Source organism: Pseudorca crassidens, chromosome 3 (assembly GCF_039906515.1).
Source record: "Pseudorca crassidens isolate mPseCra1 chromosome 3, mPseCra1.hap1, whole genome shotgun sequence".
Lineage (NCBI taxonomy): Eukaryota > Metazoa > Chordata > Mammalia > Artiodactyla > Delphinidae > Pseudorca > Pseudorca crassidens.
This window is the reverse complement of record NC_090298.1, coordinates 35,904,773-35,929,296: the sequence shown is the minus strand read 5'-3', so window position 1 is coordinate 35,929,296 and position 24,524 is coordinate 35,904,773. Positions and strand designations below refer to the sequence as shown.

The window sequence follows — 24,524 nt, the reverse complement described above, 5'->3', positions numbered from 1 at the left end:
GCTGTCTTTTTGTTTTCATTGTAATTACTTAGTACGTTATATTGACAATAGAAGTGAATTTTCAATTGCTTTTAAAGAAATTAAATAGCAACTAATGAATTTACTTCCATACTCAAAACCGTCTACGCTTAAAGTAAGAATCTTTGCCAGCAAGTTTAAATTGAGAATCTTTGCTAACAGAGAGGCGTTGCTCTAAATCGTGAATGGTATTACGAAGAACTGCAATCTCCTTGTTTTTTTCTTCTTGAAGATGCTGAAGCTTCTAAAGAGAGCAGAAAAATTTTGTTATTGCAGTTCATAAATAATAAGATTAAGTACAAGGAACAACAGAACAACAGCAAAAACTATGCTTCTGGTTTAAGTAGAAGTAGGTATTAAAAAAGATACCATATTTTGAAAGGTCTATAATTTTGCTTTTGTGGGATTTAATGGGGTAAAACTGGTACAAGGATACAAAAACACACATTAGCACCATTTGTTTTAGTTTGTTCCATTCTCCCTATATAGCTTGAAATTATAAACCATAAATAAAGGAGTTGAACAAGAAGTAATCTGTATCTGAGTACCTAAATAACTTCAGAATAGTAAATCAGCCTTAGTTCAAAGTACATTATGGAATTCCTTAGATGGTCCAAAGAGTCAGAGGACTTCTCTAATGTTTTAATTTACTACTAAGATTTACTAGTTTAAATTGAAAGAGACTTATAAAGATTATTAAAAATCTAATATCTTTATGATATATTTTAAGGAAAACTGTTAAGTATGTTGTTAGTAAATATAACCTTTATGAAAACACACTAAGAGAATTAATTTTTTTAAGCAACAGCTGTGCAAGAAAAACTCACATACCCTTCTGTAGATACTGTGTGGCAAAACAGTAGAATCTGGATATGATTTTGATTTAGTTTGAACTCTTGCTAGTTTGGCATCAAACTGAATCAAGTTTAAAAAGAAAGTTGAGAACATTCTAGTTAAACAATTAGAAACAAATGTTTCTGTAAATATAAGTATAATCCATTGTATCCTTAGACATATAATCTGTAATTCAAGTGTATTCACTGTATAACAGAAGATAGAAAAGTCTTTAAGAGAGAATAAGGAATACCCAAACAAGATTAACCCTGGCTGCATTTTAAAATTACCTGGGGAGATTTTTTAAAGAACCAAATACCTGGACACTACCTTAGAAATTCTGGGGTGGGGTCAGCATCATTTTTTTCTCAAGACATCTGTTGATTCTATCATGGAGGATTAAGAATCTAGTTAATTAGGGTTGAGAATCTAGTTAACTTAAAGATACATAAAAATATTTTCATGTTACTATGAGTGTACTTTGTAAAGAATATGTAGTATAATCAACAGTCATGGGAGAAAAACATATACCCTTCTGCAGAAACTTTGAGGCTAAATAGTAGAATTTGGATATGATTTTATTGATTTAGTTTGAACTCTTGCTGGTTTGGCATTAAAGTGAATTGGGTTAAAAAAATTCTCATGGGCCATTGTTACAGTCATATTTTTTGCAAAATCTTCCATTATAATTTTTCCTTCAGGTTGAATTTAATGTAGCCTCACTGTGAACTAAGAATAAACTCTGTGAGATTGTGTTCTGGTTTGGGGAGAGAAATGGATTATAGTTATAATGAAGGTAAATAGCAAAGAGTTCTGTATATCAAACAACAAACTTGGGCTAGACCAGTGACAGGGCCAGGATGGCAAACAAAATGCACATTCCCAATCAGTGGATTAGAAGTTGATGGCCAATCTTGAAACACAGTCTATTTTATATCAGATGGCCATCCATCCCTCACTGTGGTTTGTGGGTACACTTGACCAGAAGGCAGGAACAGCATCAAAGAGCCTCGAAAGTCAACATCAGTCCCCTTTTGCTCAATAATTGTAGAATCTTCAACACTGTATCTCACCACGCACCTCAGGATACCAAACTTTAAAGAACATGAAAACTAGGTTATCTTAACTAAGTAGGTGAATTCTAACAACGTAAGGTAAAGTGGGAGTCAAGCTGAGGGAAGAATGATGGAAAGGGAGATTAGAAGGATCTAGACAAAAATGTAAAGGGCAAATATATTGTCAAAATATCAATGTCTTTGAGATTCTGACATCTAATTAAACAACCAACTGAGAAGGCTTTTGACCCAAGAACCGGAACCTCAGCCTTTGAGATGCCCTATTTAAAGTCCCTTTAAAAAAATCTGGTTTGTCTGCCTCTATACTTCTACATATTTATTGGGAACAAATCAGTCTCTTTTTATTTTAAATAAAGAAAAAGAAATTTCCAGTTAGTTCACCAGGGTTCCACAATTTCTGCTGAGGAGAGAGTAATGTTTAGGATTAGAAACACTCTCCCCACAGCTGGAATGGTAGTCCTAGAAAGGCTGCATAGACTCAGCTGTAAAATGCAGGTAATATGAGTTATCTGTCTCTGCTGTCAGAGGAAAATACCCTCTCTGGAAACCGGGACCTTTTGAATGACTGAAGAGTCCCACCCTGAGGCCAAGTGCTGAAAGGCAGTGTAGCTAACAGTTGTCTGTACCAGGTTGAAGCATTGCATGTGATGGATGAAGAATGAGCATGTGTGAAGCCCTCTCACAGGGTTGTTTCTAATCCTGAAATTTATCTCACTCTGATGACAAATAACCAAAGTATGGCCTAGACTAAGGGATGCATCCTCAAATCTAGCAGAGCCTTAAACTTACCTCTAGCTGTAGTTTGATTATTTCACTTTGTTTTTCCTTTTCTTGAGTTCTTAACTTTGCATTTAACTCTGAGATTTCCACCTCCTTTTTCTCTATCAGTTCTTTATTCTTTTCTTCACTTAATTCAACTGCATAAAAACATAAATTCATCTTAACATTTCAAAAATCTTAAAAGATTTTTTTTGAATTTTAAACAATCTACAAGAAAGTGGAATTTATTAATAAAAACATGTATTTTAGAAACTGTTTACATGCAGGGTAGCTTTTATATATTTTTCACAAGCCCCTGAAAAATGCTTGCGATGCAAAGGTTGCCCATTGAATGCTTTTGAATGAATAATTTGTACTCTTAAATATCTAGAGAATAATATTCTCTAAATGCCTAGAGAATAAATAGGAGATTTAATGGTTAAAGAGGGACACATCCTGGGTTCCTAGTTATAGAAGGCCTCAAATTACAGGATGACTAGAACTACATCAGCTTTTTCTGGCTCCCTCACCATTTCCCTTCATAAGCATTTTGTCCAATAAATTTCTTTGACTGTCTACTCCGATCTTGTTGGCTCCTTGGAGGACCTGAGCTAGCACAAGAAAACAGGTATGATGGGGCACTTACTGCTTTGTAAGAAACGAGGAAGCCATCATTAGTGGTATATGGAGTACTGGTAGTTCCTAGTACACAACGGGGGTCTGATTGCTGAAGATTTTACCAGAAGTAATCTGGGGGAAATGTCCTGGTGGAGGTGAATGCCTTGCAGGTGTAATAGTTCAGGCATTTGAAAGATAGAGGGAAACAATGCCCACAAAGACAGTAGAGTTGGAGAGTTACTGCTAAATTAAATTGACATCCTACTGAGGGATAATGAGAAACAGCTGTTAACAAGAATTTAACGATTTAAAGAATAGGTGTGGCTAATTATTAGAGAAATGCAAATCATAACTACAATGAGCTATCACCTCACACTGGTTAGAATGAGCATCATCAGAAAATCTACAAACAATAAATGCTGGAGAGGGTGTGGAGAAAAGTGAACCCTCTTGCACTGTTGGTGGGAATGTAAATTGATACAGCCACTATGGAGAACAGTATAGAGGGTCCTAAAACACTAAAATAGAACTACCATATGACCCAGCAATCCCACTACTGGGCATATACCCAGAGAAAACCATAATTCAAAAAGACACATGCACCCCAGTGTTCATTGCAGCACTATTTACAATAGCCAGGTCATGGAAGCAACCTAAATGCCCACTGACAGACAAATGGATAGAGAAGATGTGGTACATATATACAATGGTATATTACTCAGTCATAAAAAGGAATGAAATTGGGGCATTTGCAGAGACGTGGATGGACCTAGAGACTGTCTAGAGTAAAGAGTAAAGTAAGTCAGAAAGAGAAAAACAGGGCTTCCCTGGTGGCACAGTGGTTGAGAGTCTGCCTGCCGATGCAGGGGACACGGGTTCGTGCCCCGGTCCGGGAAGATCCCACATGCCACAGAGCAGCTGGGCCCGTGAGCCATGGCCGCTGAGCCTGCACGTCCAGAGCCTGTGCTCCACAACGGGAGAGGCCACAACAGTGAGAGGCCCGTGTACCGCAAAAAAAAAAAAGAAAAAAAGAAAGAGAAAAACAAATATCGTATATTAATGCATATATGTGGAATCTAGAAAAATGGTACAGATGAATGGGTTTGCAAGGCAGAAATAGAGACACATGTAAAGAACAAACGTATGGACACCAAGGCGGGGGGATGGTGGTGGTGGGATGAATTGGGAGATTGGGATTGACATATATACACTAATATGTATAAAATAGGTAACTAATAAGAACCTGCTGTATAAAAAAAATAAAACTCAAAAAAAAAAAGAGAAAAGGAAAACAAAACAAAACAAAAAGAATAGGTGTGAGAGCCAGAGGGACTCTTTGGTAGCTTACAAACAGACTCTCACCAACTCTAGTGGAAGAGCAGGTAGAGCTGAGCAACAGAAAATCTAATCATTAAAGTTGCAGAACTCCAGAGATGTTGAAATGTTCAGCCAAAACAGGTCTGCTATGCTAAATCAGGGTCCTAGTTGGGAACACCTAAGATCCTGAAAAATAGGACAGGAACATCTGGATAAACACCTGTGAGGATGCTGGCTGTGACAACTCCCCTAAATGCTCGGAAATTGCAGACCTACTTTTTCCTGTTAAGAACTAGCACTAACCTAGCTGATGAAAGATGCTGCAGAGGCTCCTCTCAGAAGATGCCCTTCCCTCCTCTTTTGGCTGCTAGGCCAATAACTAGGGTTAAAGTGCAGTATAACCTGGTTGGGGGAGTGCTGGGGCTGATAAGGGGGGAAAGTGATTATACCCCAGAGAGCCGCAAGAATTAGCTAGGTTGTATTGGAAAGAGCCATGTGAATACCCTTGAGAACAGACTTTGAGGGTGCTGGATAGAAGAAGACTGAAAGTAAGACTAGGTAAGCAAGAATTCATTGACTTGAAGATATATACTCTTTAGGGACAGGGGACATAATACCCTAGCAAGGACCTAGGATATGGGACAAACTCTGTTAGAGTAGCCTTAGACCTCTAGAGAAAGCCCTGGCCAAAGCTGAGTGAAGTGGGTATACCTGAGATGCCCTGGCAGATAGTAGAGAAAGGCATAAGGAGGCTCTCGAAAGTTGGCATGCTTGAGTGGATATGTTATGTGAGGCAAGATAACTCAGCAAAAGATCATGTTCCTTAGGAGGGCCCAGAAGACACACTATTAACCAAGACCACAAGGAATGTGCTGGTGAGAGAAAAATCAGCACCACCAAGAAGTTCAATGGTTGCTCTCATCTGCAAGCTTGGGCTGACAGAAGAGGTGGGTATAAAGTTGGGCTCATTAATATCTATGCGGATGGTGTCCCCCCTCCCCCACCAAGCTGTAGAAGCCAGATGATGGTGCTTAACTGCCAAAACCCAGGAGGCCACAATTATCATAATGAGCAGGAAGGTCAGAGAGCGGCCAAAGGGGCGTGATTTTCGACAGTTGTAGAGTTAGTTAATAGATGAGCAACCAAGCTGCTTAACACCTAGTACAAAAGAATCCAAATGGAGGAACAGGAGGCTGAGGGTACATGCCCCAGTTAAAAATTATTATCCTTTGCTCGGTTCCCCAGTCTGAACCACGTTTTTGGTCTAGAACCCGCTGGCTGAAAAGACACGGTTAGGTCCCTAGGAGGAAGAACATTTCAACAATCCCTCTTGTAGGTTTCTCCTGAGGAAGAAACATCCACAAGAACCATGGAGAACCTGCTACCTGAACTCCTATGGAGAAGTAGGTATGTGTAGTATAAGGAGGGGACAGTTGTGGCCATGAAAATGCATCTTTCAGATCTCCAGCTTCAGGGAACATAATTGGCTCATTGTCCTCATGACCATGTTTATGCTGAGCTCATGATTCCCAAGAGCTGCTCCTAGCCAGTGACTGAACTTGGCAGGGACACTAAGGCAGACTTGTTCCTGAGAGTTGCTGAACTTGGTTGATGGGCAAATTTGGCCCAACTTTGCTGAAACTTTCTTATAAGTGTGTCACAGTCTAAGACTTCTGCCCAACACACCTTCCTTTCTTCTCTTCTTCACAGAGGTTAGACCTGTATCATAAACCCACGGCTAACCCCGTCTCCCCCAGTTCCCTCCCTATCTACCCTCACAAATGTCTGCCTTAACAAACCTCTTGAATGTCTAATTCTGTCTAGGCATCTGCTTCTCAGAGAACCCAAAGAAACTGCAAAACTCTTTTCTAAAATGACTATAATTTTGTAGTCCCACTAGTAATGTATGAGGGCTCCAATAGCTCCACATCCTCACCAACACTTGGTATTGATAGTTTTATAGAAGATTTTAGCAGTTCTAAGAGGTGCAATGTGGTATCTCATTGTGGTTTTAATTTGCATTTCCCTACTAACCAATTATGTTGAGTGTGTTTTCATGTGCTTACTTTTCATCCGTATTTCTCTGGGGAAGTGTCCAAATATTTTGCCCATTTCCTTACTGGGTTGTTTCACTTCTTATTCAGTTGTAAGAGTTCTTCATAGATTTTGGACATAATCAGCTATGCATTTGTAAGTATTATCTCCCTGTCTGTGGCCTGTCTTTTCATTTTCTTAACAGTGTTGAAGGACAGAAGTTAATAGTTTTGAAGAAGTTCAATTTAGAACTTTTTTTCTTTATTTTTTGTACTTTTTGTTTCTTTCTAAGAAATTGTGGCTAACTCAGGGTCACAAAGATTATCTTCTATGCTTTCTTCTACTTGTCTTATAGATGTAGGTTTACATTCAGACTTACCATACATTCCAAGTTAATTTTTGCATACGGTGTGCATCTAGGCTCATTAAGAAAGTTTTTAATACCTTTATGAAACCAGTTAACTCTCAACATAATTTCATGAGACTTTGCTGAAGGAAGAATATTTCATTAGTGAAATTATATTCAATATGCTGAGTATATAAATATCAAAGTTAACTATACATTTTATATTAATTTTACAATGATATTAACTATTTCACATTAAATAATGTTAAGTGCAAACTCCATGAGTCCAATTTCTAAGTGTTATAATTTATATCACATAAATATATATAAAGGAACAAAAACTAAATTCAAATGTGTCAAGGCAATGTTTATTCAGAATACTGGCAATTACTGAAAAAAGTTTATATATCTGTGTAAATTGTTTTATGGTATCTTAGAATTCAGTAAATTTTAAAACTTACCTTTTTTCTGCATATCTTGATAAAGTTTTGTTATTTCTGTCTTATGTCCCTCCTCTTTGATTTTCATTTCACTCATAAGTTTGGCAATACTATTCTTATATTCCTAAAGATTAAAATATACATTCATCCTTCAATTTGAGTATGTGTAGACAACTTTTGATTAATTAGAAAGATGAAATTTTCAGTTTATATTAATTTTTGGTATATAATCATATCTAGAGGGGAAAGATATTGTTCATTGTTTGAATGCTCAGCTTTGAGAAGGACCAATTTCTGGTCCAAGTAGATAGAGACCATCTAGAGACAATGATTTTTTTTTTTAAATTTATTTATTTATGGCTGTGTTGGGTCTTCGTTTCTGTGCGAGGGCTTTCTCTAGTTGTGGCAAGCGGGGGCCACTCTTCATCGCGGTGCGTGGGCCTCTCACTATTGCGGCCTCTCTTGTTGCGGTGCACAGGCTCCAGACATGCAGGCTCAGTAGTTGTGGCGCACGGGCTTAGTTGCTCCGCGGCATGTGGGATCTTCCCAGATCAGGGCTCGAACCCGTGTGCCCTGCATCGGCAGGCAGACTCTCAACCACAGCGCCACCAGGGAAGCCCCCCCCCCCCTTTTTTTTTTTCGGTACGCGGGCCTCTCACTGTTGTGGCCTCTCCCGTTGCGGAGCACAGCCTCCGGACGCGCAGGCTCAGCGGCCATGGCTCACGGGCCCAGCCTCTCCGCGGCATGTGGGATCTTCCCAGACTGGGGCACGAACTCGTGTCCCCTGCATCGGCAGGCGGACTCTCAACCACTGTGCCACCAGGGAAGCCCTAGAGACAATGATTTTTTATCTTTGCCTCTGAATTCTCATCACTATGTTCAGAGCATATCATAGATGCTCAAAATATTTTGTTTAATTGTATGAATAAATGCCATGACAGCATTAAAATATGTCAAAAAAGCGCCAAAGCTATATTTTAAAGCCAACTTTAGGCACTGTTTGATGGTCTGTGCGCTTACCCTAATGTAGGATGAATCCCTTTGAATGTGGGCTGAATTTCTGTTTCTGAAAATTGTATAAACATTCCTAATTCCCAGAAGGAGGTTAAGCATTACCTATGGTAAGGGTTACTTTTATGGGGAGGCTAAAGAAGGATGAATTTGGGGTTTGAGAAGTGCTCAACAGCCTCCTGAGGTTAGTTTCTTAGGTTGCTGAAGCATAGAAGTTATTTATTATGCTAATACGGAGAGTGGCATTGAGAGAGGTGTTGAGAGAGAAATCCTCCAAAGATAAAATTTACAATTTTTCCAGAGGTATGTTTCTACATAGAGAAACCACTTACAGGCAGGAGAAAAGGAAAGCAGGAAGAATAAAAGTGAGGTGGGATAGTAAGAAAGAGACAACGATCAAGGCAAGAGGCCCAGAAAAATTTCTAAACACCATAAAAGCAGGGACTTTGTTTTTACTCACTGTTGTATTCCTAACTCCTAGTGTATATCCCTTGATATATATTTTTTGAATGAATGAGAGGGCAAATAAGAATTAAGTCAGAGGTTCTTAGCCTAGACCCAGTGAATAGCTCCTCTAGATTATCAAAAATTCAAGGGGATATAGTCAGGAGTCCTACTTGGGCTATGTTTTTTTGCCAGGCAACTTGGAGGAATGGCTGAACATATCCAACCATTGCCTTTGATTAAAGCTGGGCAGATGACTAAAGGGGTGACTCTCATAAACTGCTATTTTTCCTATGTTTGTATCTAGATTTCTACATGGGCAACTATAGAGTGCCTTTCATAAACTTCTCCTGACTCAGATGGTTGCATTAAGCAGTTGCTGCCCTGGGAAACCACAAGAGACAAATCTATGTATCTTTTCCCCATTGACTTTGCCACCTGAAATGTTCCCATTAATTTGGTAAGACCCAGGATTTTCACTGCAGCCTTGAGGCATAAGCCTATCCTAAATGTCTGGGCTGGGGCCAGGCTGTATCTAATTAGGTTCTTCTCCCCTAGTTTAGCCTGTGCCAGCCCCAAGGAGTCCAATCCTTTCTTCTTTTTAAGAGGACAAAGTTCCAACAAGTTATTCTTAGTTGCCTTCTTTTCATTTGCTTTCTGGGAACTTTAAATTCCAAGGGACAGCTTCTGGTTATATTTTTGTTCTTATAAAACTTAATAATTCTTAACATATTCCATAAATATGGCCGTTAAGTAACTCCTAAGTTTGTTTCTAGGGAGTGGTTCTCCATATGTTTTGGATGTGCCTGGAGGTTTTGTACTAGAGAATTTTCATTGGATTGAGGTGATCTTTAGTTTGCTTTGGACAGCGATTAATAAGTTCAGAATCTTGGATCATGGCATTTTTCTCTGTAATTCCCATCCCTCTGAAAATTCATAGTATTCTAGATAAAGCAGTATTCTATGATGACATTTTAGAAGAGAAAAGAGGCAAAAATTTTCCTCCTTTCACTCTGTCCCAGTTACACCCTGACTTCACATTTATTGTTGAACTCTAGAGGCAAGATATGAAAATGATGGAAAAATAAAGGAAACAGAGGAAAGGAAAAATAAAGGATGGGATATAATCCAGAGATATTTAAATTATTTCAAAATTGGTGATGAGAAGCTAAATTTTCCAAGAGCACAGTCGGATGCCATTCATTACTCCTGAGTATTACCCAGAAGCCCTGGAAGGGTTACAGAATTAGCCTGTATTTCTTCAAAGGCTCCCCAAGTGAAGAACCAGATTGAAATAGAGATGATCCTTCAAGTTGAAGTTCTAAGCTGGATACAGATCCAAGTTGAGTTTTGGAAATCTTAGGTCTGCCAGAGTTTGACATGTTGGCTCTTAGAAGATGAGAAAAAATTAGCATAATAAACTTCCCACAGGGCAGAGGGGTGGGAGCTTACATTTACTGAGGACCTTTTATGTTCTAGGTACTGTGTTTTATGTTCTATAATTGCCATCATGGCACTGCTCTTATAGGAGAGAAGAAAACATAGCAGAGGGTATGTTGGCCCTTGGGAGAAAATTAATTGGTGATCCACATAAAATGCTGTCTTCATTTAGACGGTACAATAAAATTGCAATAAATTACTCAAATCATAAATATTGAACACATTCACTTTATTATAAAAATGTTTTAAAGTGCTAATTGAGTATATTCTATAGTAAAAAGTCTGGCACTCCCATATATATTTACTCTAAAAATTTTGGCTGTCTTTTTTTTTTTTTGGCGGTACGCGGGCCTCTCACTGTTGAGGCCTCTCCCGTTGCGAAGCACAGGCTCCGGACGCGCAGGCTCAGCGGCCACAGCCCATGGGCCCAGCTGCTCCACGGCATGTGGGATCTTCCCAGACCGGGGCAAGAACCCGAGTCCCCTGCATCGGCAGGCAGACTCTCAACCACTGCGCCACCAGGGAAGCCCTTGGCTGTCTTTATTAATGAAAAAAACTACTTTATTTTTTCTAATTTGGAAAGACAATGCTCCACAGGGATCTGATTGAATATGAAGACACACAAACTCACCTGTTCATGAGTTTTTAACTTTTCTTTCATAAGATCAGCATTTCTTTTTAGTTGTTCATTTTCACCTGTGTAAAAAACATCAGTGAATATCCTAATATATAGAACTTTTAAATTAATATGGGAATATGTTTAACATTTCAAGTTTCCATTCATGTATGTATTCAACACATGCATACAGCATCAACTACACACCAGGCTCTGTGCATGACATTGGGAATGTTGAAACAAAAAAATTATTTCTCCTCAAAGAACTTACAGCCTAGTGGTGAGACAGATGTGTAAACAGTTATGATATGCTATGATAATTGCTCTGTAATGGCAGTGTGTCTGAAATATGGCGGGGAGCTGTGGAAGAAAAGCTAAGGTCAGCTTGAAGTCAGGAAAGGATTTGTAGAAGAGGAACCACTTGAGCCGAGACTTAAATGATAAGTTGGAGGAATGTGTTCCAGATACAGAAAACTGCACAGAAGACTTTGGGCTTGAGTGAATATAGCACATTTGGGAAAATTACAATTCAAATACAGTATTGTTGGAATGTAAATTTTAAGGAGAATGTGTTAAATAGGTTGGAGATGTAGCCTAATAGGAGGTAGACATATTCTATATGAATAACTTCGAATTTTATTTTATAGGTTACAGAATCATGAAAGAATTTTGAACAGTGAAGTGAAATGATTAGTTACATGTTAAAAAGATTATCCGGCAGTGCAGAGGATGAATGGGGGTGGGGGTTGACCCCAGAGGAATGGATATCAGTAACAAGTGATCAAGTAAGAAATAACAGGAGCCTAAATTAGGTCACTGGCAGTAGGAGACAAAAGGAAAATAAAGATAACTATTTAGATGATAGAATTAACAGGAGACTTAGTGACCGATTGGATAGCAGAGGCAAAAGAGAAAAGGGAATGTTTGCCTTCTAGTTTTCTGATTTGAGTGGTTGAAAACTGTTCATTGGTTTGGGAAAAATTAAAAGAGGAAGATTTTTACGAGTGAAGTGATGAATCTAGATCTTTACCACACCAAATTTGAAATGCTTGAGGTATCCAGAAGAATATTTCTTGTAGGCTGAGAAACATTTAGAGGTGGCCAAAGGAAGACTATCCTATAAAGAAGACTAAGAAGAAGTGTCCAGAGACGCAGGTGAGGGTGTTACTAAGAAAAGAGAGTTTAAGGGGGTTATAATCAATGGCAATAAATGCAGTAAAAAGATAAAATGAAAGAACTTTGAATCTGAAAACTTTGGGAGATGTTCAATTGTTCTAAGTTGAAGACTAGGTGAAGGTAAGGAAATGGAGAGAGTGAGTGCAGACTATTCCCTTGAGATTGGATTGTAAAAGGAAAGAGTGAGGGTAATTGGAGGGAATAAACCCAAAGTCAAGAAAACTTTGTCTTGTTTGTTGAAAAGGTGGGAGAGATCTGAGTTGTTTAAGTGCTGAGAAGAATGGCCAATAGAAAGAGGGAAATGAAAGAGAGAAAAGAAGAGACAACTGAAGATGCAATATCCCAGAAGAGAGAGGTGAAGAGAGATGAAAGTTAAACCCATGCAGAGAAATAAACTTTGGATAAGAAGAAGGATTTTCTTTTTCCTAAGCTAATGAGGAAGGAAGGAAGGATATGCCTGTGTATGAATACATTGGAGGAAGTGCAGTGGGAAGCAGGGGTGGTAGATGACAGGAAATGAGGTAGTTTATACCTGACAGCTTTCAATTTTTTCTGTGATATAGAAAGTAAAGTAGGTTGAAAGAGAAAGAAACATTTGAAGTTGGGGGCTTAAAGGATGAAAATTTAAAAAGCCAAGATAAATTAAGGGTATAAGTGATACTGGGACTCAAAAATTAAAAGGAGTCTGCAGTGTATGATTTTTCACCAATAGCCTTCAGTAGTCTGCAGTGTATGATTTTTCACCAATAGCCTTCAGTAGCTGTAGCAATGTAAGTAATACAGTGTATGGTTGGATTGATCTGTATTTGAGGATTAGTATAGTTTGTATTGCAGAATGGGTGAGGGAAACAAAACTACTGTCAAAAGAGAAGATGAGTGATATCCTAAGCTAGAAAGAAAGGGAGGTTTTAGCTTTCAGCAACATTATTAAGAACCACAGTTGTATTTATATAATGCCTTTCCATGTAAAACTTAAATAAGAAAAAATGAAATTAATTAAAATGTAGTTTTGCATCTTTAATTTGTCCTACTGTTTCACACCTATCATAATTGACATTTTTTGTATATAACCAAAATGTTTCTCTTGATGAAGGATGATGGAGAAGGAGTGGTGCTTCACAGTTTTCTGTATTCACTCTTGTTAACCTCTAGGTGTTTTTAGGAAAATCAGATATACTTAGATCAGGAAAGAGCCAATCCTGGTATAGTGCGTGATGAGAGTTCAAAATAGAGTCAGGATCTCTACCTGAGCCAGATATTAAAGGTGTTCAGAGCTAAAATTAGGCCAGAAGTAGGATTGGAGCCAGGACTGGAACTGGGAATCAGTATGAGATAGAGGTCAGGACTTGAGTTCAGTGCCCAACTGGGATCAGTGACAGGACTGAATGAGACATTAGACCTGGATAACAATAATTCCAAGTTCTGTATTATCCACACTCTGTCATATTCACAAAGTAACTTGCTGGGATATTGATTGGGATCACTTTGAATCTATAGAACAAGTTGGAAAGAACTGACATCTCGACAATATTGAATCTTCCTTTCCATGAACATGGACTTTCTCTTCATTTAGTTCTCCTTTGACTTACTGTATCAAAGTTTTGTAGTTTTTCTTATATATATCTTATACATATTTTGTTAGATTTATACCTAAGTATTTCATTTTGGGAGGTGCTAATGTAAATAGTATCGTGTTTTATTTTTAATTTTTAATTTAAAACAATTTATTTATTTATTTTTGGCTGTGTTGGGTCTTCGTTGCTGTGTGTGGGCTTTCTCTAGTTGCGGCGAGCGGGGGCTGCTCTTCGTTGTGGTGTGCGGGCTTCTCATTGCGGTGGCTTCTCTTGTTGCAGAGCATGGACTCTAGGTGCGCAGGTTTCAGTAGTTGTGGCTCAGAGCCTCTAGAGCACAGGCTCAGTAGTTGCAGTGCATGGGCTTAGTTGCTCCGTGGTATGTGGGATCTTTCCAGACCAGGGCTCGAACCCATGTCCCCTGCACTGGCAGGCGGATTCTTAACCACTGCACCACCAGGGAAGCCCCAAATACTGTGTTTTAAATTTCAAATTCCACTTGTTCATTGCTAGTATATAGGAAAACAATTGACCTTTGTATATTAATCTTGTATAGCTCAACCTTGCTGTAATCACTTAGTTCTAGAAGGTTTTTTTTTGTTGAATATTTTAGATTTTCCATGTAGATAATGATGTTATTTTTATTTTTTTGCGGTACGTGGGCCTCTCACTACTGTGGCTTCTCCCGTTGCGGAGCACAGGCTCCGGATGCGCAGGCTCAGCGGCCATGGCTCACGGGCCCAGCCGCTCTGTGGCATGTGGGATCTTCCTGGACTGGGGCACGAACCCGCGTCCCCTGCATCGGCAGGCGGACTCCCAACCACTGTGCCATCAGGGAACCCCCCCATGACTCTTTTTGATTTATGGTTTTCTCAGGGTATATGCCCAGTAGTGGGATTGCTGGGTCGTATGGTAGTTCTGTTTTTAGTTTTTTAAGGAACCTCCATACTGTTCTCCATAGTGGCTGTATCAATTTACATTCCCACCAACAGTGCAAGAGTGTTCCCTTTTCTCCACACCCTCTCCAGCATTTATTGTTTGTAGATATTTTGATGATGGCCACTCTGATCATGTGTGAGGTGATACCTCGTAGTTTTGATTTGCATTTCTCTAATGATCAGTGATGTTGAGCATCCTTTCATGTGTTTGTTGGCAATCTGTATGTCTTCTTTGGAGAAATGTCTTTTTAGGTCTTCTGCCCATTTTTGGATTGGGTTGTTTATTTTTTTGATATTGAGCTGCACGAGCTGCTTGTAAATTTTGGAGATTAATCCTTTGTCAGTTGCTTCATTTGCAAATATTTCCTCCCATTCTGAGGGTTGTCTTTTCGTTTTGTTTATGAAAACTCTCTATTCTTAAAGGTGCTTAAATATATCTTATTTTTTTAGATTTTACTTTTTTTTCTAACTTACCTTTCAAATTATGTTGATATTCAATGGTCTGTTGTAGCCCTTTTATCATATTATGAAGAGTAGCACATTCTAAAACATAAAAGATAAATTTATTTGAATATTATTTGCTTTCATTTTGGAATTATTATCTCAAAGTTGAGACACTTAAAATAATATTTAATTGACAATTATGAGACCTAATAAAGCAACCAGATATCTCAAAATAAATTATATAATAAATACCTTTTAATCACTCTTTAAGCACTCTTTAAGTCAAATGCACTCCAGGATTTAGTAATGAGTTTTCTAAGGCACGATAAACCCAGTATGTAGGGATTCCCCACCATGTGACTTAGCAACATCTGCCCTAGAAGTAAGGCACATTTGGACATGTCTGGAGAACTATGAGGTGTGTATCCAAGTGAATTTTCCATAAAAGAACATTCTAAGGAAAGAGAGTCAAGGAACATTAAGTTCTGTTCGAAAATAGAGCTGATGAGGTGTCATTTGGGAGAAAATAATGCTTTTCTTCCTCACTGTTCTCTAACCTGTCCTCTTTGCCTGAGTCCTAGAGCAAGGGAGTAGCAATAAAAGTAAAAACTCAGTGTGCTGAGTTACAAGGCATCAGCAACTTTGGTGCCAATGTCTTCTTGCATAATGGGAGATGGAACCTCCTTTGCAAGCATTAGTGCCCTGACATGTGCATATAAGCTTTCAGTATACCCTTGGTTATCACCAGCAACAGCTGATGGTAGCAACTTCTGTAACTTTAATCAGTCCACTTGGCTGTAAGCTCCAGGATAGCAGGGACTATTTTCTTTTTTACTATTTCTCCTTAGTACTTAGAACAGTTGTGGTCCATAATAGTCTTTCCATAAATATTTGTTAAGTCATTGATTGATTGACAGGCAATATCATAGTAAGAAAGGAATAAGTGGAGAAACTGTGGTGTGAAAATAATATTGTATTGATATTCAAAGTGCTTTGCCAATATTAAATCATTTAACCCTCTTAACCTTATGACATTGGTCCTAGTATTTGCCTCATTTTACATATGAGGAAATTGATACGCAGAAGTTTAGCAAATTATCCAAAGTTATAAATAGTAGATGGTAGAGCTACAACGTCAACTCCAGCAGTCCAGCACCAAAGTCAATGATTCTAACTACTTTACTACCACCAAGAAGACCAGCGCAAGACCACTTCTTCAGAGTAATTTGAGTAGGTGGGAGGCCCTGGAAAGGGGGCAAGAACAGAGCCAGAGACAGACTCTGTGATAGTTATTGCTATCACATTTTTACTATAAATTTGAGAAACCCAGGTTGTACTAGTTTAAGTTTATAATTATACTAGCTAAATATATAATGATGAAAACTTCATAAAGAATAACAATATTTTTAAAAAGAAAGATTGGGGCAATTTCATTCTTATGTGCTTGGCTTAACAGCTAATAAATATGGAACCTTATGCTCTTTCTTTTTGTTTTAGAGGCCCACGGCCGATATTCAGGCACTATGCATTAGTGTGACACACTGACTAGTTTCCATTTTAGTTGGGTATCTGTTTTGATGGTTAAATATTAAATACCACATTTGTGTCTAACAATAAAAATTGTCTAGGTATAATAAAGTACTATTATTGAATGTTTACCCTGCCAGGCATTACACTAAGTACATTATAAACATCATAATCAGTATTCCATCTGATACTGAGAAGTTGGTATAATTACTGTGATTTTGCAAAGGGAGGAAGTCACCCATAGATGTCTGGTTACTTAACAAAGATTCCACAGTATATGGAAGGTCTAGTTTTGAACATAGGTTTTTCGCATTTCAAATCCTGTGCTCTTAATTCAGTACTTCCTCAGGAATTGTAGGATATGCTGATGAAACCATGAAATTTGGAATCAGAGGAACCAGATTAGAGTTTTCTTTACTTTGTAGCTATGACACACTGGGTAAGCTACTATTCTCATATATTAGACTGTTCTGACAAACAAATGAAAAAATATACTTTCTAAATTCACTCACAAATATTCAACATTGTTATTGTTACTATTTCTCTCCTGTGTCCCATAACAGTTTGTATATATTGCTTTTCTCCATTGTTCACATTACATTTTAGTTATTTGTGGTTTCTCCCACTAGATAGTGAACTCTTTCAGGTAAAGATATTTATTTTGATATTCCTTGCTTCTAAAGTGGTAACTATTTCATAGGTGTTCAATAGTTTTTGTATTTATTAACTAACTGAAAGAACCAGTACTGTGAGGGGAGAATTCAAAACTTCACCTTTCAGTTAGAGGTCTTGCACTCAGTCTCCATGTACTTTTTTCAACTACACTAATAGAAATGAAAGTATTTTGTAGAAGTTAAAATCTTTATGCAAGTATAAGGTTCTACTCCTCCCCATTCCCCCTCTACCTTCCCCACCACCAGCTCAGACAAAGTTCCCACCATCATCCATTTTTTTTCTCTTGCTGTTTCTCAGTAATAGAATGATGGTTAAGTGACAACTGACATTACCTACTTCATGTATGGTATTGTATTAGCTGCTACAATTAAAAATGGAGGCATAGATCCTGCCATCACTTGTCTTTGTGCCTTTAAAAGCATGAATCCAGCATTTATGAAATATGGTACCTCAGTAATCAGCAAATTGAAAACAGAGCCCTGAAACTGAAAGTATACTGAATGTTCCCAAAATGTGTATTTTCAAATTTAGAACACAAGGTGGCTCTCTCAACACACCTTTTTTTTAAAAAAAAAAAACAAAGGAAACTGGCTCAATAAGGAATTCTTCAAAAGGTATCAATAGAATACCATTCATTATTTTAGAATAATAGCTTTTAATTCTCTTTGCAAATCTTTACCTGCATTATCATTTCTGTTGGACTCTACAGTGTAATTTGAAGTATACTATCCTATCCAATTCTTAAAAACTAGAGCTCAGAATATTAAGCTACTGCTTATACTGTATAATTTAGTAAATCAGTGATTATTTTGAGGTCACATTTAGGCTCTATCATTAACAAGCAATTTGGGCATTAATATCTATTTCATAAAGCAGTTGTAAATATTAAATACAATTATGTATGAAAAGGTTTTTTTTTTAATAGTATATGATCCTCAATATCAATATTATACCATCTTGAGCTGGCAAAGACATTGTTTATCTGGTATCAAGTGAAGAAAATAAAATATCAAGATATCATTCTTTATTGTTGAACAAGTCCAATCATTATATGTAGTTTGTTCTTCCTCTCTAAGTGAATTAGTACACATTTTGCTTTCTAAGATATCATTCTCACTTGTTCTTTCACTTCTACTGCGTATTATTCAGCAAAAAGGCCATTAGATTTAGAATAAGTATAACTGGATTTTAAAGAAGTATTTGATTATGTTTTTCAAGTAATACATACACATGAAACACAAGTTTAGTGAAAAGTGACTATCTCGCCAATCTCTGCCCCAAAACTAGCCAGTTTCCTTCCCATCAAAGCAAGCACTGTTACCGGGCCATTGTTTAGCTTTCCAGAGATATACAAACATATAGGGGAGAGGGTGTTTGTGTGTGCATTAAGACACATTTTTATAAAAATGATAATATACTGTTGTGTACATTGTTGTTTTCATTTACTATATGTGGGAGATTATGTTATATCATATAAAGGTAGTTCATTTTTTTATCAGTTACATAGTATTTCGTTAAATAAACATACCATAATTTATTTAACCAGATATCCACTGGTAGATGTCACTCTTGGAAAGGCTTTCTCAGTTTTTAAAAACATAAAAACAAAACCCCCTATATTCTCTTCTAGTTTTTTTTTTTTGTGGCTTCATTTTTTGACCTTTAATTAACTTTATTTTTTAGAACAGTTTTAGATATACAGAAAAATTGGGAAGATATTACAGAGAGTTGCCAAATATTCTATACCTGGTTTCCCCTATTATTAACATCTTACTTTAGTACAGTATATTTGCTATAATTAATGAACCAATGTTGATACACTATTATTAACTAAAATCTATGCTTTATTCTGATTTTCTTAATTTTTACCTAATGTCCTTTTTCTGTTCTACGATTCCATCCACAATACCACATTACATTTGTTTATTTATTTATTTATTTATTTTGCCATACGCGGGCCTCTCGCTGTTGTGGCCTCTCCCGTTGCGGAGCACAGGCTCCGGACGCGCAGGCTCAGCGGCCATGGCTCATGGGCCCAGCCGCTCTGCGGCATGTGGGATCCTCCCGGACCGGGGCACGAACATGTGTTCCCCGGCATCGGCAGGCGGACTCTCAACCACTGTGCCACCAGGGAAGCCCCACATTACATTTAGATGTCATGTCTTCCTTGGGTCCTCTTTGCTGTGATAGATTCTCAGAGTTTTCTTGTTTTTGATGACCTTAACAGTTTTGCAGAGTACTGGCCAGGTATTTTGTAGCATGTCCCTCTATGTGAATCTGTCTGATGCTTATCTCATGATTCGAGGAGGTTATGGGGGGGAAGAACATAGAGGTGGAGTGCCATGTTCATCACATCATAGCAAAGGTATATACTATCAACATTACACCACGTTGACCTTGATTACTTGCCTTAGGTCGTGTATGTCAGATTTTTCCACTATATAGTTACTCTCCACCACCTCCTTTTCCATTCTGTATGTTTCCCTATAGTGAAGAAAGTCACTATACACAGCCCGCACCTGATGAGTGGGGTGTTATGATATACCTCCTTGAGGCCAAGTCACTTACATAAGTTATTTGGAATTCTGCAGAGATTTATCTCTTCATCCCCATTTATTTATTTAATCATTTATTTTTATCAGTATGTACTCATGGATATTTATTATATACTTTGAGTTATAATCCAATACTACTTTATCTATTTTGTTGCTCAAATCATTCCAGCTTTGGTCATTGAGAACTTTTTCACCTGGGTCCTTTATCCCTTTAACATACCCCTATCATTGTGGAGTTTTTATTTTCTTTTTGAGCACTTTCTTATTTTCTGGTACTACAAGATGCTTTAGACTCATCTTATATATTTCTTGCCCCAGTCTTAGAATCAACCATTTCTTCAAGGAGCCCTGGTTCCTTTTATTATAAGACGGTATTAGAAACCAAGATCTTGGTGCTAGGTTCGTTTGTTCCTACTGACTTTATGCCCTCTCAGTTGACGTAGTGAGGAATTATATGTATACAGCTTCTTCTTCTTTTTTCTTTTTCTGATGCCCAGCTCTTTATTAGTAAGGACCCTCGGTCTGGCAAAGGGAAGGCTGGGATGGACAGGACTAGCATCCGTCTAGGGGAATCTTCCTGGTTATCAGGTGGCTTCTGCACGCAGGTGTAGAGGAAATACCTTATGGACGAGACCCCCCCACAGGGCACCACTGTGACTGGCAAGCAGCAGAGGTAGGAGGGGAGCCCTAGGCACAGCTGGGCTCCTGGGACAGCAGGGCTTCCATGCTGGGCACAGACGCATCTTTGGGGAACTTCTCTAACTTCCAGGCAACAGCGTTGCAGCACACAGAGCCCAGGTGATGAACTTGGACTCTGTTGAAAACAGCGGTTGTCAGCGGGCTAGGGCAAGGCCTTCCACAGGAAGACGTAAAGCAGGTGCATCTGCGTGCCATTCATCACACACTTCTGGAAAAGCGTGACCATCTCTGATGAGCTTGAGGGAATTCAGGCTCTCTTGGTACTTGGTGTTCTCCTGATGCCTGGAACTGGTTGCATGGGAAGCCCAGCACTACCAGGCCTGGGGCAAAGTTGCCACTGCAGCTGGTTCATCTGAGTGCAGTCTCAGACCTTTGTGCCCCAGAGAAATGCCGCTTTCTCAATGAGTAGCACCGTGCCAGGCTGGGTGCCCAGGCTCCCAGGCTCCCTGAGGGCTGATGGGTGCACAGAGAAGGTGTAGGGCAAGGAGAGGCAGTGTGGATGGCGGCTGCTGGGAGCTCAGTTGAGCGCATGGCGTGGACGTCCAAGAAGTGAGGGGAGAGCTTCAGACTAGGACAGCCCATTTTTAACACTAAAATTTTTGACCCATCTCACATTTCTTCTGGTGTAATTGTGAGGCAGGAATTCAACTGTACTTTTTCCATGTGTTTGAAGACCTGGACTGAGCCTTGGATTTGCCATTTCTTTTTTTTTAAGATTTTTTAATGTAGAGCATTTTTTAAAAAGTCTATTGAATTTGTTACAATATTGCTTCCGTTTTATGTTTTTGGTTTTTTGGCTGCGAGGCATGTGGGATCTTAGCTCCCCGACCAGGGATTGAACCTGCACCCCCTGCGTTGGAAGGCGAAGTCTTAACCACTGTACCGCCAAATCCAGGGAAGTCCCTGGATTAGCCATTTCTTAGCTGACTGGACTCAGACAGATTACCTTCTTTTTTTTTTTTTTTTTGCGGTACGCGGGCCTCTCACTGTTGTGGCCTCTCCCCTTGCGGAGCACAGGCTCTGGACGCGCAGGCTCAGCAGCCATGGCTCATGGGCCCAGCCGCTCCGCAGCATGTGGGATCCTCCCGGACTGGGGCACGAACCCGCATCCCCTGCATCGGCAGGCAGACTCTCAACCACTGCGCCACCAGGGAAGCCCCAGATTACCTTCTTTTGTTCATGTTTCTTCATTACCAAGGTGGAATAGTAATACCAGTCCTATCTGTCTTTCAGGTTTATATTAAGGATAAAATGAAATGATAGTCTGGAAAGTTCTATGTGAATTTAAAATATTTTACAAATGTAAAATCACTGTTACAGCAAAAAGCACACTCATTAGAATTACTATTTCTATAGGCAGCAGAGAACTAACCTTCTTTAATTGCGACCTCCTTTGTTTGCATTGCTTTCAATAAACAGTTAGCTTTTTCCAACTGCATATCCAATATATTGTTCTTTCCACTGTTTTCTATCATCCTCTATAGAAGAAACAGAATACATATTACCACTAAATCAATGCTGCTCTTTTGATTTTTTACCTAAAGATATGAAGACTAATGAAAATACAAACCATTTAATACCTGAGAGTCTAATAATTAAGCCTGGCATATATTCTTGAATAAGCCAACTTTCTAATTTATCTTTAATTTAAAGAGTAAGATGATAAAAAGTTAAAACAGATGAACACTTATGAAAAGTTATAAAAAGTAAAAATATGATCTAATTTGAACCTCCTTCTTTCCAACTATTCAACCTCCAGTCCTTCGATGAACAATTCCTTATAAATATTTCCAAAATATTTTGTGACTATACAACTATAGGAAAGGGTCGTATTTACTCTGTTCTGTACCTTGGATGTTCCACTTAGTACTATTTTCTTGGAGATGATGTCACATAAGCACATAAAGGTCTGCCTCATTCTTTTTAACAGCTGCATTGTTTCATTCATGAATATAATTTATTTAAATAGTTCCCTACTGAGGAAGATTTGTGCTGTTCCCACTTTTTGCTATTATAGACAATGAATAAATATTCTTCAACATATCTCTTTGATATCTTTGTGAATAGTGAAATAGCTGCCATGTATCCTTCAAGCACCTTCAAAAATCATCAATTCATGACCTGTCCTGTATCATCTATACCTTTACCCAATCCTAGTCTCACCACTTTTGAATTTATCTCAAAGCAACTCCTTGACATTATATTGTTCCATCCATAAATATTATCATTTATATGCATCTCTAAGAGATGACTCAAAAATACAAGGACAGTACCATTATAACATCAAAAAATGAACAATATTTCTTATTTAAAATGTCTAAGAATATAAGAGCTAATTCCAAATTAATCTTCAAATACTTTGTACAAATTCTTCTCCCACCAAAGTGCTTATTTCCTTCTCTTTCTCTCTTACTTTGGTCAGAATCACTTGGTTAAGAAAACCCAGGTTCATCGTTGAAAAAAAAGCTCATGTTATCTCAAAATACCCATTGTCACGAAAATTCTTGCATTATGGCAATACTAAATTGTACAGAGGAAAAGAAGGAATAGAGAAGGATGATAAGAAAAGGAGAGAAAATAGAAGTAGGTATTATTCCCGCTCCTATTCCTGTTTCACAAATCCACCTCCCAAGTCTTTAATTTATCCATCTACATTTCTCAACAGCTATTCCTACTCCTCTCCCAGACACAGGAGGAGAGAAAAAGCCTAATATATACTTGTGGGTATGGTCTACCATGTAATTTGTCCAGAGTTGGGGAGGGGGATTTTAATCAAGTCTGCTTTTAGGCAAAAGAGAAGAAAAAGGGAACAAATAAAATAGGAAAGACTAAAAAATTAAGAGTTAGTCATAATGGCAAGAGACTGAGGATTGAGTCTACTCCAATTCTTACTAAACCATTCTTGAATTTATGGACATCCTGGGTACTTACACACGTATTTCCCCTTTAAGTTTAGCAAAAGTGTATCAATTATTAATTCCCTTGCCCCACAAACATGTTGATATATTAGTATAAACGAGCCAAAACCACATGTTTTAAATACAGATTTTAAAAATGAGAGAGAGGGGCTTAGCAAAATGCATTTCCATTATTTTTACCTTGCTTATTTTTTTGTACATTTTTTTTCTTCCCAACTCCCTCCATTGGCAAAATCTGTTCCACTTTTCCTTATATTCTACAACTGTTTGATATCATTACATACCTTTTCTATCTGTGAGAAGTCATTTATAAGTTTGTCAATATTCACGTTGCTAATCTTTTTCATACATCCTTCACTGCTTTGATTCATATCTAAACTAATGAAGAGTAGTGTTAAAACAAACAAACAAACAATATACAAAGCATATAATAGTGGTAATAGCTCAAATACTAAAGTTTCTGTATTCCACTCATGGGGTACCTACTTGAGCTCCATTGCACTCAGAGAATTTTTATTATACCCCCAGTATTAACCATGGTCAAATGAATTAAGGTTTCTCCACTCCTCTCCACACCCACACCAGCCAAGTTTTCTCTAAACCAATCTAAAATTAGTGCAATGATATGTGCATATGTAGAAATTATTTGTCCCTATTACACAAAAAACAAATTATGCCACTGTTCAACTCTCATCTCTTTGCCATCAGTATGGCTGTACTTAAAATCTGATGCATTACTAAATCTGATGCATGACTTTTAAATATAGGTGTTCTCAATTTAAGATGTTTATAATATTTAATTATCATGCCACAAATATTTTTTTGCTGCATTTCTTGGTAGTCTGCCTGTTGCTAGGAATTGAACTGTGTCACCTCCAAAATTCTTATGTTGACGCTCTAAACTCCAGTGTGACTGTATTTGGAGATAGAATCTTTAGGAGATAATTCAGGTTAATTAAGGATAATTAAGGAATGAAGTCATAAAGGTGGGGCCCTAATCTAATAGGACTGTGGCCTTATAAGAAGAGGAAGAGAGAGAGTGCTCTTGTTTTCTCTCCACATGTTCAC

General features: G+C 38.0%; 1 protein-coding gene across 1 annotated transcript; it reads right to left on the bottom strand.

The window, feature by feature from the left end:
- Positions 1 to 35: 35 nt before the first annotated feature.
- Positions 36 to 23,879, bottom strand: CCDC152 (coiled-coil domain containing 152). Its single transcript, XM_067730615.1, has 7 exons — positions 23,741 to 23,879; positions 21,911 to 22,016; positions 10,969 to 11,033; positions 7,464 to 7,566; positions 2,718 to 2,845; positions 850 to 933; positions 36 to 262 (listed from the first exon to the last, which is right to left on the bottom strand). Exons 1-7 carry the CDS (start codon positions 23,825 to 23,827, stop codon positions 113 to 115), a joined length of 723 nt encoding a protein of 240 aa, XP_067586716.1. The 5' UTR covers positions 23,828 to 23,879; the 3' UTR covers positions 36 to 112.
- Positions 23,880 to 24,524: the final 645 nt, after the last annotated feature.

What these genes read in the sequence shown, in the direction of transcription:
- CCDC152 (XM_067730615.1), bottom strand. Translation starts at nt 23,827, where the DNA reads ATGAATCAAAGCAGTGAAGGATGTATGAAAAAGATTAGCAACGTGAAT. An exon ending in TCAAGATATGCAGAAAAAAG is followed by an intron (nt 2,846 to 7,463) that starts GTAAGTTTTAAA and finishes GTTTTTATGCAG; the next exon opens with TTGAATTAAGTGAAGAAAAG. An exon ending in CACACAGTATCTACAGAAGG is followed by an intron (nt 263 to 849) that starts GTATGTGAGTTT and finishes TGCTCTCTTTAG; the next exon opens with AAGCTTCAGCATCTTCAAGA.